Source organism: Larus michahellis, chromosome 8 (genome assembly GCF_964199755.1).
Source record: "Larus michahellis chromosome 8, bLarMic1.1, whole genome shotgun sequence".
In the NCBI taxonomy this organism is placed as follows: domain Eukaryota; kingdom Metazoa; phylum Chordata; class Aves; order Charadriiformes; family Laridae; genus Larus; species Larus michahellis.
Window position 1 is genome coordinate 9,709,998 of NC_133903.1, and position 14,544 is coordinate 9,724,541.

Sequence of the window (14,544 nt, forward strand, 5' to 3'; positions counted from 1 at the left end):
TGGCTGAAAACAATCCATTATCTGGTCAAACAAATTCTAATAAAGAGTTTGTCTTTTCTTTCTACAATTTAACACATACTCACACTGCACTGTGCTTCATTTATCATGGGATTTTAGTGCGCTAGTAAAGTATAAAAGATTAATCACTAGTGTTAACACAAAATGAAGCTGTTCCCATAACCACAGAAAGACTGTACATGAAATTCTAGTGATAAACCAAGAATAGTACCAACCACACCATCCTTGTGCAATATGCTATTTAATATCAAACCACTTATCTAAACTCCTACCTTCTTTGCGCACTGGATCTGTTTCAAACAGGGTGGAAGAAGTCATGAAGATCTCATCAGGTGGTCTTCTGTGGCGTCTCCGAATAAAGCCATCTAAATAACACGCACTACTTAGTAAGCCCAGACACTCCTGAGAAACTGACTTAAGAAATTCAAATTCTACTTTCAGAGAAACAAAAGTATACCCTTCAATGTCACTACCTACGTGCAAACATATATTCCCTCAGTCACTTCTTTCCTGGTTACGCTTGACAACCGTGTGCAATTTTTCAGATACATGCTAGAAAACAGATACTGAGCCCAGTCTTCAGCTGTCATGGAAAACCTTGTCGTCTAACCCATTCAGAAATGTGCACATTGACTGTTCAAGACTTTCAGCCTAGAAGACAGGCCCTTTCTTTAAAAATCCTTCCACTGGCTTCAGAGGGATTGCTTTAGAATCACACTTAATCTTGCTGAATAAGTTATATGTACCAGACTCCCATTTTCCTGGGGTCAAAATGCAACTGTTCTCTCAACCTTCTTTCATCCAATTATTCAACCGTGGGTGACTATATTCCTTAAATGCATCTGCCTTCCAGCTATGGAGCAGATGAGTTTAGCCACAGCTTTCCTTGCCTCGCCTTCCCTGTAAGCTAACGGCCAGTCTGTGCAACGTCCCCCTTTTCACCTCAACCGTCTGTGTGGAAGGCCCCAACTGACACGTGCACTTGTCAGTTAATGCACATGGTGCAGACTCCTTCACCATATTTACTATTTAGATTTAACGGTCACCTGATGTTAGTGTCATTTTCACTTTAAGCCAACTTTCTTTGTAACAATTAAAGAAAAACAGAAAAAGAAAAGCACACGTGCCTCCTTGCGGAGGTACTTCCTGAACCTTCAGCACCCAGACATTTATCCTCTAGTTGATTGTGTTGGAAATGCACTCTCTCCTTCCTATCAGGAATTAAAAGCCATGTATGACAGTTAATGTTTGGAAATGTCCTATTTCTCTGGTGACTCATGGACCGAGGCATTTTCAGGTACCAATAAAATCATTGCTTTTTAATACAAACATAGGATTTTGCCAAATCAGATCTTAATTTACAGAGCATGTTCTTAGAGATGAAAAAGAGAAAAAAAACCTAAGAATCCCTCACTTTGGGGGCACAGAGAGATGGTTTTTTCAATGCATCTAGGTAACAACTCCAGAAGAGAACTCTTAATTACATTCCAGAAGCAGCAGACGGGAACTTGAACTGATTGCAACAGAAAAATTACATGATATGGGAAAAACAGTTCCTACCCAGAACATGAGCAATAAACTACTATGCTAGCCTAAAAGAGAACCCAGATTATACTATTCCAGACCCCCTGTATTTTAATGAATGTAAATCTCTAATTAGTATTATAGTCTAGAATTTACATGGAGACAACGTAGTGAAAAATTCACTGAAGATAGTCTGAAAAATGCATCCTGTCCTCCCCTTATTTCCTCTTACAATTATTCTCTTTAGATAACTGTGTAAGTTTGTTTTACGCTGGTGCACTTATAGGCAGTTTGGGTTAAAAGGGGTAGGCATTATATCTTTCATTGCTCAAGAAATAAAGATAATTACCTGCAGAAAGATACTGAAAAATTCAGCTACAACTATGTAGGACAGTAAAAGATTTATGATTCCTTTTACTACATGAAGATCTTAATACCTGAACCAGAAGGCTTTTAAATATTTACTGTTTTATGGAGGGTGACTGACATGCAATATTCTGAAGCACCACAATCATTATGTCTTACCTTCCGATACATCGGAAATTCTGTGGGTATAGAGGCGATCCATCCGATGGAAGGTAGAAGGTGGGGTGTATGCCAGTTCTGGCTCTGGCTCAAAGGAAAGATTATCTGTTGAAGGGAATCAGAATTATACAGTACATTGTATTCTGCTATGGATTATTTATACACACAGAATATCAGCCCTATTGACCAAATACAGCTCTATTGCAAACACAGCAATATATCCCATTAACAAAACTCCTGTATCTCACTCCAATGTACATCCTAGTACTTAATGACTTATGGACTCCATACAAGTCAGTATTTACAGTTCATGGATCTGTTAATATGTAACACCTGAACTACTTCTAGGAAAAAAAACCCAAAAACCCCAAAAAACCCACTGCCACCACGTATATATAGAAGTGAGTTTTCCAGAGCTGCAGGACTCCCTCAGGACAGAGTAAGCCGTTATTTGTTCCAGCGTTTCTGCAAGTTGTTCACATGAGAAATTACATACATGTGGCATTTCCATCTGGACTTCTGCTTAGGGCATTAACTCTTGGTAAATCTTCGCTGTATTCAGAGCTATGTCTCATGGAGGCCATTGGTATCGCCACAGGGTAATTCTGTCCTCTTCCCCTCTGTTCTCCATAGGAACCATGCAGTGAAGAATCATAAGGGTTTTGGTGAGAGAACAGATTCTTTTGAGAACTCCTCCTGCATGAGCCACAAAAAGGAAAACCCTGAGTGCCACAAAAATTCTCAATAGATATCCTTAACAAATTGTTACCTCTTATCATTGAATTAGAGCACATTATAAAACAAACTCTTATATTGAGAGGTATTTAGAACTCCAACGTCAGAATTCTGATTTGTTTATCAACTGAATTAGAAAGATTAAAACTCTTCCCCACCTGAAGTTAGCTTGGACTCTACCTAAAGAGGAATAATTGCTTGGAAAACGAGGACATCCAAGGTTATAGCACATTGTGAAAATTACTGGAACTAAAAAACATCCATGACATTATGCCATAAATCCTAAAATACATTTAACTGATAAATTAATCTAACATGTAAAAAGCAAACATGCTATTTCTCTTGAATGCCACCTTCCTGATAACAGCTTTAAAAATTTGTGTCCGAGAACACAAGGATAAAGGAGGGATTAAAAGAATTCCACAAATTAAAACTCTGGAGAAAAAGTTTCTCCTTCATATAAACAGAGAATTTAATTTCTTATGGCACAGTCACAACAGGAAAATTAAATAAACTCACCTTCTGTCAATTTCCAGTGTCTCTGAGAAATGGTAGCCTGAATTTTCAAAGGCTTCATTGTAATGATAAGACATGACAAGCCCTTGGTTTGAGAGACGAAATCTTCCTTATTTTTCTCTCTAATGATTCATTAATATGTTCGTGGGAAGACTGATCACAGACCTAATTACAAAACAGATGCATGCACACATAAAATTAAAAAGAAAGGAACTTCATTTTTGCATCTTAGAAGATTTTGCCACCCTGCTAACAAATAACATGAAACAATATAAATTGGAAATGGCTCTAACTTAGTGCTATTTACCATCAGGAAATTACGGCCCACCAGAATTTGCAGGTAAAATGGGAACTAGTATTTCTCTATAGTAAGCTCTAAAAAAATAAGGAACTGGAGTGCCACGTGAGGTCTTCCCCAACACTGACAATGAAGCCAGGTTTTAGAAGTATGTCAAAACATTAAGATGATAATAACTTCTCTCTTTCCTCCTCATACAGGAAATGCCAAATACACAAATTTTCCTCCAAGTACTTCATTTCCAAAACCAAAGAGGTCTGCCCACTTCTAGCATTGGCATCTCTAAGCCTTAGCTGTGAACGAGGGACCCACTGGACCACTCCTGTGTACAGAACTGACATATTATCCACTCTTAATGAAGGTTCTTCTAATGACTTAGTGTCTTGATCCTGTAAATAGGTTTGGTTTTAGCTTTATTTTTTCACAGAGTGCTCCATTTTAGTCTAAGCAAACCAGACTTGGTCAGAGTTTATCAAACGGAAGTTCAGGTAAGTCAGTGAAAAGGGAACCTTACATTAGAAAAACAGAATCCAAATTAAACAGGCAGTTCTTGCAATTAATCAAAGTCATACTCAAAATTAAAAAGGAAGCATTTTTTAGCATTTGTTCTTAAAGGCACCACGCCAAGTTTGATCAGCTGATCAGCTGGCAAGCTATCCAAGAACAGGGAAGGAAAAAAAATAAACATCTGACAAAAGCCATCAGACCCTGCTTTTATCTCAGCTCTACTCCTAGAAAAGCGAAGCTGAATCTCATTTAATGGTACAGTCTCAAAAAACTTTTCTGTCTGCAGTGGTTTTTATTTACTATTTCTACTGCAATAAAGGAAGTATCACGTGAAGAAAAGTACCATCAAAATGGATAATTGTACAGTGCCTGGTTTCTGAAGGCTTGTCAAAATCTTCTCTTTTTTTGCCAAAAGAAGCTTTTAAATTACGACTGTGTCATTTACACACCTAAAGATCTTCGAAGACAGTCTGAATTTTTGTAGTGTGACATACAGTTGTAAAACACTGCCCAGGTTTTGCACACCAACTCGCAAAGAGATTTGCATATGAACACGAGTGGCTGATTTAATTAAAAGTCCTACAATTTAAGCAGAACATTGTCTACACTTTCATTGTAGCATGATGAAGCATGCTATGAGGCCCACATTCAGCAAACATTCAGTAAAAAAGCATATCAGGCAATTTGAATATATGGTACGTCACCCATCCCTTCTGTGAAGAGTGGAATGTGATTACTGCCAACAAGAAATTATAAACATAGTCTCTCCTAGATGAAACTCGCGTTTTTTCAGGCAACAATTTCACACCTACAGAGACAGAGCAAGATTCTCATGTAGTCAGAAAAGTAATTAGCAGAGCCTCCTCCCCTTATCTCCGAAGAAAACCAATAAACACCCCAGGAATCTAAGGCTCTTACATAAAAGCCATGGGAAGTTTAAATCTCCTAAGAGGTAGGTTTTCTTTGACAGGAACCACTTAGCTCTTGATGATCTTTTAAGAACTAGCTTAGAATATATCTGAAGTTTTATACAAACTCTTCAGGAATTAGTACATTCTGTCCTTATACTCCATTAAAAAGCATGGAAAGGGTTATTGAATAAGATAACCACGGTCTCCTGCGAAAAGTTGCTTGGAAAACTATATTTCCCCCTACAAGTGTTTTACATTTCAAACTGTAATGAAAAGCTAAAGAGGAAAAGATAACTTTCTCAGGGGAAGAAAATTCTCAGACAATTCCCTTTGAAGAGTGTGCAAAATTACATTTTTCCATTTTTTAACTGGTTTCCCAGGAACCCAACACTCAGGCTCAGCCATCCAGAAAGCTGGGAAGCCTGCCAGCAAGGCAGCTGGAAAGCTGACCACTGATCTAAACTTGCCTGGTCTTCATTCAAACTGTAGAGAGAACAGATATTTTGATGGAAACGTATGGGTTGTGTAGAATCAGCATTATCCAGAAGCAAGCTCCTAGGAAGCATCAACCAGCTCTATCAACCAACTTGCTAAAGGGCAACCAACTGGAAGACACCAATCAGCCTGACTAAAAAATACATCCATTGCTTCTTTTACCCATTTTAAAGACTTCTAGGCATACCCATAAAGGCTTGCAAAGACACTCAAATAAGCCCAAGATAGACTGTACATTGGTTCCATCATTATCCACTTTACTTCCTTTGAGTCTTATGTTTTATGCCAGGATTTCCATGAAAATCCACAGGGACGTTTACAGTCTAACGCTGATCCCAGCTGTGAAGCTACTCTGTTCTTCTCTCCACTCCCGAAGTTTTAAGGATTTTAAATAAACTCCCCATGTACCCTGAGGCAAATTCAAACCTTTGCATTTCGTTCCTGAAAAAAAAAAATAGAGATTTCCCCCCTGCTACTTGAGAGCATTAGATCCCAAACCCTGAGGCATTTGGAGCGAGCAAGAATGTGAACATGGATAACCTGTATGTTTCCTGGTTGGGGCTGCAGTCCCTCAAAGATTGCTCTGCTACTTGGTACACACATACAGTGTATGCTGTAGGGTGGGAGGGAAGTGTGTCTGAGCATACATGCTCAGGGTGTACGGGTGGCACACCAATGGTGTGCAGGCAGCATGCCAAGGGCGTACAGGCAGCATGCCAATCCACCCGCTTCCTCCATCCCAAGCCCAAAGATCGTGAGAAACACTTTCAATCTAATCAGATGCCAACATTATAGGTTTGCTTTGGGCTTCAGTAGACTGGCAGTTTATAAATTTCTGACCAGCCATAGTTCATTGGAAAGAATCCAAAGCAGTTAATGCTCAAGCTGAACTGTCTTTTTCTTCTTTTTGACTGATGATGGCAAGCAGTAAACCATAGCTTCAGGAGAAGCTATGATATTTAGACTTAGCTTTCCCTTTAAAAATTTATATTCCACAAGGGAAAAAAAATAGCTGGAGAACAGAGGTCATTTGTGAAAGAAAGATAAAAAGCAGGAGTTTGACAAGTCTTCCCTTTGCAGAGTGGTGTCCGTTTGTTGGACAACATTTTGGATTTCAGCAAGCAACTAGACAAATCTTGTGTTCCTCCTCTGGAGAACAGAAGGGTTTAAGATCAGTGGATTTAATAATCATCGCTATGTAAATAAGTTACAGGATAGGTGGAGAGTGAGTGTTTTCCGCTTAAATCATTCAACACACACTGTAACGATATACAACAGGAAACTCCAAGCGGTGCAGACTCATGCTTTTGGATCATTTCCCAGAAAAATAATTGCCTTCACGTCACAGACCAACAGCCTTGACAAAATATTCCAGGTTAGTTTCATCCATTCCTGTACAGGTAATTCCCTGCTATAGACACTAATCCTCATTTAGAATACAAATCAAACAAACATGAATATCTTGCTAAAACAGCACTTCATCCTGGTATCAAGTTTCAGGAAAGCCACTTAGACCTTCAAGTCCTTTACCAGCAATCCCTCAGTAAAAAGGATTACATCAAGTAAATTCTACTTACACAAATCTTGAAGAGGAATGGAAACAGTAAGTTCCAGAACTATATCATAGTCAACTTAATAAGGCTGAATGAAGGGAACAGAACTCATGGAAGAACTGGTTCAGAAGGTTCAATGTGCTCTGTTTCCATAAAGATCTTTTAGTTCTATAAGGTATGACTGGACAGAGCTTCACTATTACCCAAGTTATTTTTATTCATGAATTCCTGTCCTGTTTAACATGTTCCACACAATTTCATACTGAAAAATCAGATTGATTTCTGGAAGCCAAAAGTGATATTGAGAGACAGATCAGAGTTAAAACTAGATTAACATGCTGTATTAGCAACTACGTTCCAGTACTGACTGCTACTCTTCCACTATCTCAATCCCAACAGTTTCAGCACCGCTGCAACAAAGCAGGACAGCCTCTCAATCAAAATTCACAATCTAAAGAGCTTGTGAATTGATGCTAATCAAACGCTACACTCAAGAAAACCTGATCTTTGATTGACATATTAGCAATGAAAAAAAGGATGAATCGTATACGGAAGTGAAAGTCACTTATCTTTTATGCATATTGCCAAAGTACCCAGTCTACACTGACAAATGCCACCTCTTAATGGCCTTCCACTGTGTTTTTATGGAAGTGAGCAGGATCAATTACAGGAGCCAATGTCAACTTTGTTATTTTAGACCTTCAACCAATTTCAGCAATATAAATTGTGCCTCTGCTACAAAGGTCTTCCTAGTGAAAGATGACACGGTAGCACTAAAGAGTCATATGCTTACTACAAAGACAAAGGACAGACCACCAAATTGGGAAGGGAAAGGAGAGTGACGGCATCCCCGTTACAGTCGCAATGCTGCTGTCTCTCCCAACAGCTTGTTGGAACTCAGGCTCACAAAGGAAGATATTTCCTAGTCCTACAGTGCAATGCTACCTACCAGACTTCAGATCCCACCCGCCCTGTCTCCCCAGCCCTTCTTAGTGACAGCAAGGTTCGGGATAGCCAGCCAGGCTGGCGAAGCAGGCAGAAGAGTGTTTGTCTGACACGGGGCCGACTGTCTCTGCCCTCAGCTGGCTTCTCTTATTGCCTCCAGCTATTGCTTCAGCATCATGAGCTCTGCTCCTTATCTGCTCTTTATCTTTTTTTTTTTTTGCACCTACTTCCTTGTTTGCCTTGTCCTTTCCACTTGACATTCTCTAGTAATTTCCTCCTCCCCCCTCCCAAATATAGTAAGACTACAATATTTTCATCCTGTTCACCTGTTTGCAAGTTAAATCCCTTCTATCACCTGTGGCTGCTTAGACAGGGCTTTTGGAGAAGGTCTGCCAACTACTTTGTTTGCAGTGTCTCAAGCAAGATTCCACTTCTTCGCCTGAGTTTAAACACCTTTATTATAAACATACTTCTGAAACTTTCCAAAAAATTGTTACAACGTATAGTTAAATTTTAGTGTCCAGTAAAGTGCTGTAAAGATGTGGCACACGCTTCTGAGTTTTTGCTTAATGGCAGTGGGTGAGAGTTCAGATACTTCATTAATTCCGTGAAATTCATTGTACTCTCCCTAATCTAACACACAAACCCTTGCTTCTCCACCCAAAAGGCCCCATGGGATCACAATTCTTATGGACTGAAGTACGTATCACAGTGATTTTGCATTATCTAATCCTTTCCTCAGAGACCCCTTTGAGAGCAAGTTTCTTCATTTGCTGCTTTGTTGCTTTTACTTTCTTAACTCTGACCACAAGTTACAAAATTAATCCATTGGGAAAACTATGGACATTGGGTAAAGAGGAACGATCAGTGATATGTAACTACTAAAATTAGAAATAAGGAACTGAAGAGTATACCTAGCAGAGAGAGGAAAGATTAACACGAGTAAGAAACTGTGAACAGAACTCTGCATTATTCCTCTAACACTTGACAGACATTACCTAGCACATAGTCTGATCATTATGGGGAAAAAAGGACAAGGCAAGAATCACTTCATATCAGTGCAAGTCAGTCTTGTGACAATTTCCAAACTGCAGACAATCGTGTTCTTTGCATATAGCAGGACTAAATGTTGCTTTGCAAAACAAGTTTAAGTCTGTCCATTAACCACCATTACCAGCTACTTGTATTTGAAGGAACTATCTGGTTACACAAAAAAGGAAGCCGTTTTTGAGTACCTGTTTGGAATTTGTTTTCTGCTTTCAGTGAAACGACAGTCTACCACACCAGGTCTATTAGAGGCATGAGATACTGCTTACTAGAACGTTCTACTGTTTTGTCTTAAAAGACAGCTTTGTTTATTCTGTACTTGCAACAGATACCTATCAAGTTTAACTGCAACCTTCAAATTATACTTTAATGAGCAGTATCAGTTACAGGAGTCTCATTCACAAGTTCAAATAGAAAAGCTTATGAAAACTACACATATTGTCATTTTAGATAATAAACAGGGTTGTAAATATACACAATGTTGCTGAACTAAAAAAAAAGGGCATTGTTCTGTGTGTAATTTCTAGTTTAACTTCCTGTTAGGAGATTGTCATCTTACTACTATTTGCACAACCAGCATTTAAGATGATCCTGAGAGAAAACAAAAGTGATTCCCAATATTCTAGGAAATCAGCTAAGAAGCTAGAAAATGGCGGGGGAGAACCAGTCAGAAGAAAAGAGAACCAGTTTTGTCACAGATTTCTCCTTCAAAATTCTTAGATGCCATTTTCAAATTGTTGGACAAATAATTTAACATAAACTAAATACTTTTGTTCAGACAAAATACAGCTACATTAAAATGCAATGTAATATGTTACTATGTTAGGGTTATATTCTACAATGAACATAGAGAAGCTAAGGACTATACAAGTCACAATTAGAGGCTTTTTCACAAAAATGTGAAACAGGACACTGCCATAGAGTGCTAGTTCCTGTTACTCCACCACATAGAGCCATACCTTACCTCCTCACCACTTTACCACTTTCATGGCAAAAATAAAAGTCCTCCTAAACAAGCTTACTCTGGGGAAAAATAATAATTATAAAATGAAATAAAAGAAACAGAAACTGAAATCAATTGGTTTGGGTGGAGTACTGACATATCGGCCTGGAACAGGGGCCATTTCAACTGCATTGCTTAGCACAGCATCCTGGTTTGGACTGGGATAGAGTTAATTTTCTTTCTAGTGACTGGTATATTGCTGTTTTTTGGATTTAGGATGAGAATAATGTTGATAACACGCTGACATTTTAGTTGTTGCTGAGCAGTGCTTACACTAAGTCTAGGACCTTGCAGCTTCTTATGCTGCCCTGCCAGTGAAGAGGCTGGGGGTGCACAAGAAGCTGGGAGGGGACACAGACAGTGACACTGACACAGCACTCACACTTGGACGTGGTTTTAGAGCTACCGACAGGCTGCTGCTGCTATATGGAGCAGGATCAGGCTGCTGCCGGTCCCAGGACTGGCAGAGGAGACCATAGTGACACTAGGTCAGTGGAAGCCCAAGTTAGCACAGCTCCCATGCAGTACCACGGGCTGCTTGCAGGTTTGCTTTAACTAACAGAGCATTACTAAGGGACAAAGACTTAGCAATTAAATCTTGGATGTAAAGATTTGGCTTTTAGATGTATACTTAATCTTCTGCATAGAACCATTTCAACCTTTGTAGGCTAGGGCATAAAGGAAGAGACTGGAGAAAAAGAGAATATTTAAATAGCATGCCTGTGTGTTTTGAGGGAGTGACAAAATGACTGACGACAAGTTACACGGACACTTAAACCTGAGATTTTCCGTACCTATTTAATACAGAAGTACTTCTGGCTTCCCGTTACCTACCATAACATATAAAACTCCCAACCTGCTATTTGGAAGATGCAATGCCACATTCATTCACGAGCTAGCAGACTCCAACACGCAACCCATACTAAAGCTGCAATCTGGTGATCCCAGCAAGGCTGGTGCAACACCTGACAGACTGAGTGTGGCACACTGTCTAAATACATGTCTAAATACAGTGTGGCTGTTAATCCCCCATGGGACCAACACTTCCAGCTGAAGACAGCAGAAGCTCGTATATGACTAACAGGGTGATAAAGCCACGAGGTGCCACGCAGCAGGGCTTATAATCAAGATCAGCCTTGCTATCAGACCTACTCAGAGCAGTGCGCTCCAAGCAGCTATTTTACCACCCAGATAGAAGGCAAATACATCCCCGAGCACACATGCAGCCCAGCCCTACAAGTTCTATCACTCTAAATTAACAGCCAGCATTATTTAACCGCAGTCGCCCATCAGGCAGTTCAGGTGACTCCTCCAGGCCAGGTGCATAGACAAATCACCTTCCAGCCTCGCCGTCGGAGAGCCGGTCCAGACCTTGTTCGGATCCCAGCAAGCTCCCGCCCCGCGGCGACTGCACCGCGCCTCGCCGCCGGCGACCCCGGCCCTACCGAGCGCTGCTGAGATGGCGGAGCCGCAGCCCCGAGCCCCGGAGACGCCCAGCACTGGCCCCTTACCTGCCCGCCTGCCGGGAGAGGGCTGCCCGGCCCCGGCTCACCCGCCGCAGGTGCCTCGGCGTCCAGGCGGGAGCCCGGGGAACCGGCACCGCTCTCCGCCCCGCCGGCGGCTCCTCCCGGCGCCCGGTCCCGCCTCCTACCCGATGCCGGGGGGGCACCGCCGTGGCCGCCGCTTCTCTTCCCCGCGAAGGGGCTGTGCAAGGAACTGTACCCCCCGGAAAGGGGGAGCTGAAGTCCTGCTCTTAACAGCTCAAAGGGCGAAAGGAAAACGACAACAAACATAAGTCCATTTCGCGTTATCTGCCGTAGAACACGTTGCTTTATTTCTGTTGGCTCTCCAAGATACTCAGCCTCCTTCCTTCCAAGCATTAAAACATGGTTTGCTTTTGGCCTGGATCACAATAACACCATAATAAGAGGACAGAGAGAAACGTTTTTCAGACACGTGATGTGCTACCTTTATCCCTAGATTAATCATTTATAGGTTAGAGATAAAGAACGATCTTGACCTCACATATTTTTATTTGTAGTAAAGAAAGGCTGATCTAGGGGTGAAAAAAATAGTTCACACTAATACAGTCAGTAATTAGCAGCTCCTGGATGGGGATTAATACCAGCCCTGTCTTCCTGTACTCTGTAGGGACCAGAAGGAACTACTTCTTTAGTGTGACAGAGATACTAATTTTTCTTGTCTTCCTCCTCTCCCTATGTGTCTTCCTTTCAAGCAGACATGGGCAAAACTATGGACTGGACAAAGCTACAGCTGAACACCAGGCAGGGTGAAATACAGGGAAGACTGAAGTGCTGGGCTCGTGCCTCTTGCAGGAATTTCTGTCCCAAAGCAGCTCAGTGGGGATCTCTCCATTGCTTTGATTACTCTGTGGCAGCTGGATGCTGCCAGCTGGACTCGGGGTTACCCCAGCACACCCACCACACACCAGTCACTGCCAGGCTGGTGCCCAGTGCCCTTCCCGAAGGCTAATGCTGTCCTCTGAACAGAGAGGCATCCTCAAACCAAATGCGAGGCCAAGAGCTGCCACCGGGACAGGCACAGGTGAAAAGGGAACAGGGCAAGGGCAAGGCTGGCTCTGCTGTCCCAGACCTGTGCTCTGCCCAGTACTTTCTTCCTTTTTGCTAATACTGTACAGAATTATAGAACTCCAGCCACTTTTGTGTTAATATAGCTTGTTATGCCATTTTGGCATATTTTATCTTCCCAGAAAAACACACAACTTAAAACTTCCAGCAGCTATTCCTAAGTAACTTCTCTGGTCAGCAAGATTAAAAAACAATCAAACAAATGAAAAATACTCCTCTGGACCTTTGGATAAAAGGCACCCTTTAATCCAATTTGTTACCAAATTGGAACTGTTACCAAATGGCAACTGGTAACAAATCAATTTGCTACACATTCAGAGGCTGTGCTGTTGTAATGGCTGAGAACTTTCACCAAATGGCTAGTGCTCTTCCAGCTCCTAAACTAGGTAAAACATGTCTATCCTGTACCAGACACATTCAACATAGACTTAACTGCAGTTTTCTAATACTACTTTAAGATTACGTTTTGCCCAAAGCAACATTCCTGGCATGACTGCAGAGGACTTGTGTGCAGATCTCTCATACTGATCCAGGAGCTGCCCGCAGGCTGCACAGGCCAAAGCACAGGGGTAGCTGAACACAAGAACCCCCCCAAAATTAAAACAACCCCTCAGAACTTCCCTGAATGTTTAAGAGCATTCTGGGCTGTGGCGTTATGAAGAGGAACCATATGAAACAAAAAGCGTCCTGGAAACACATGGTGTTACTAAATCTGACAGATGGATCTCCAGCATCATGGGAAACGGTATATGGCACTGGCTTCCACGCTTAGCGCAGACTGAAAACTCTGCTTTTGTGAATAAGGTAAATGGGACAAATAGTGCACGAGAGGAACCTACCGCACTCCCTGCATGTGACTGTCGGGCTCTCTCCATTCTCTCCTCCTCAGCATTCCTGTCTTCCTATTTTCCCAACTGGGATTGCTGTGATACATAAAATTCATCGAAGCATTTCCCAAGTGTCTAAAAAAGCTTTTTCAACTGTAAGGAAAAAAAAAAAAAAAGAGGAGAGAACAGAGAGTATTCTCACAAAATTCCTGGGGAAGTCAATCTTGTTTCAATTCCTCCAATCTTTATTGAAATTTGTTCTCACGGGGTCATTAACCCAGTAATTTTCTAGCACATGTAGTTTTGGAAAGAGTCTAATTAATCAGCAAGTGTATTACCTTTCTTCTTTGTATTCTTAGTAGTAAGAAAAAGAACGTAACAAAAAGCAAAACTGACAACCCAGGTGACACCCCTAGCGAAGTGTTACACCTTAAGTATTCCTATTTAAGGCAGAACTGGCCCTGCTCAATGTTTGCAGCCAAACACGAAGACAGCCCACGCTTGGTTGGCTTCAAGGGACCAATAAAAGTGGGTACTAAGGCTCTGGTGGCACAATACACACTCGTATCTGGCGTATGAATCGCACACTTAGCATGAATGCTGAACAACACTAAACGGGTTTTCAGGAATGCTACCGAGGGTTTTCAATTTCCATCTCCTGAATTTTCAGGAATGAACAACTGGAAGTTGTTCAAAGCATCATGAAATATGACGCTCAACCGAGGAACAAAAACCACCTGTGTAACGGGCTTCACTGAGGTACCCAGCTCTGTTACAAACAGGCTGGTCCTGTGTGCTCTCAAGCTGAAGCACAGCCCAGCCTCTCAGGAGGGCAGCAGCCAGTCACGCAGCACCAGCCTTCGCTATACAAAATTCCCACGTGGGGAAAATCATCCTGGAGATCTGTGAAAAGGAGAAGGGGAAAAAGGGATAGGCTTGAATTCCTGCCCTCTTGTACTAGCCTCCAGAGTGACCTATTGAAGGATGAGGGCAAGTTATAGCTTATTCTCCTGGAAAAATAGCTTAAAAAA

At 41.5% G+C, this 14,544-nt stretch overlaps 1 protein-coding gene across 4 annotated transcripts in view; it reads right to left on the minus strand.

Moving 5' to 3' along the window:
* Positions 1–13,597, minus strand: part of TMC5 (transmembrane channel like 5) — a 29,541-nt gene extending 15,944 nt beyond the window's left edge. For 3 of the 4 annotated variants that reach the window (XM_074597281.1, XM_074597279.1, XM_074597282.1), the window contains exons 1-5: positions 11,589–11,699; positions 3,322–3,483; positions 2,564–2,763; positions 2,068–2,172; positions 291–383 (exon numbers count right to left, since the gene is read on the minus strand). In XM_074597281.1, coding sequence (XP_074453382.1) covers positions 291–383; positions 2,068–2,172; positions 2,564–2,763; positions 3,322–3,395 — 472 coding nt within the window. In that variant the 5' untranslated portion in view covers positions 3,396–3,483; positions 11,589–11,699. Of the gene's footprint in view, positions 1–290; positions 384–2,067; positions 2,173–2,563; positions 2,764–3,321; positions 3,484–11,588; positions 11,700–13,525 lie in introns of those variants that run through there. The other variant, XM_074597280.1, reaches the window with a different exon arrangement.
* Positions 13,598–14,544: the final 947 nt, after the last annotated feature.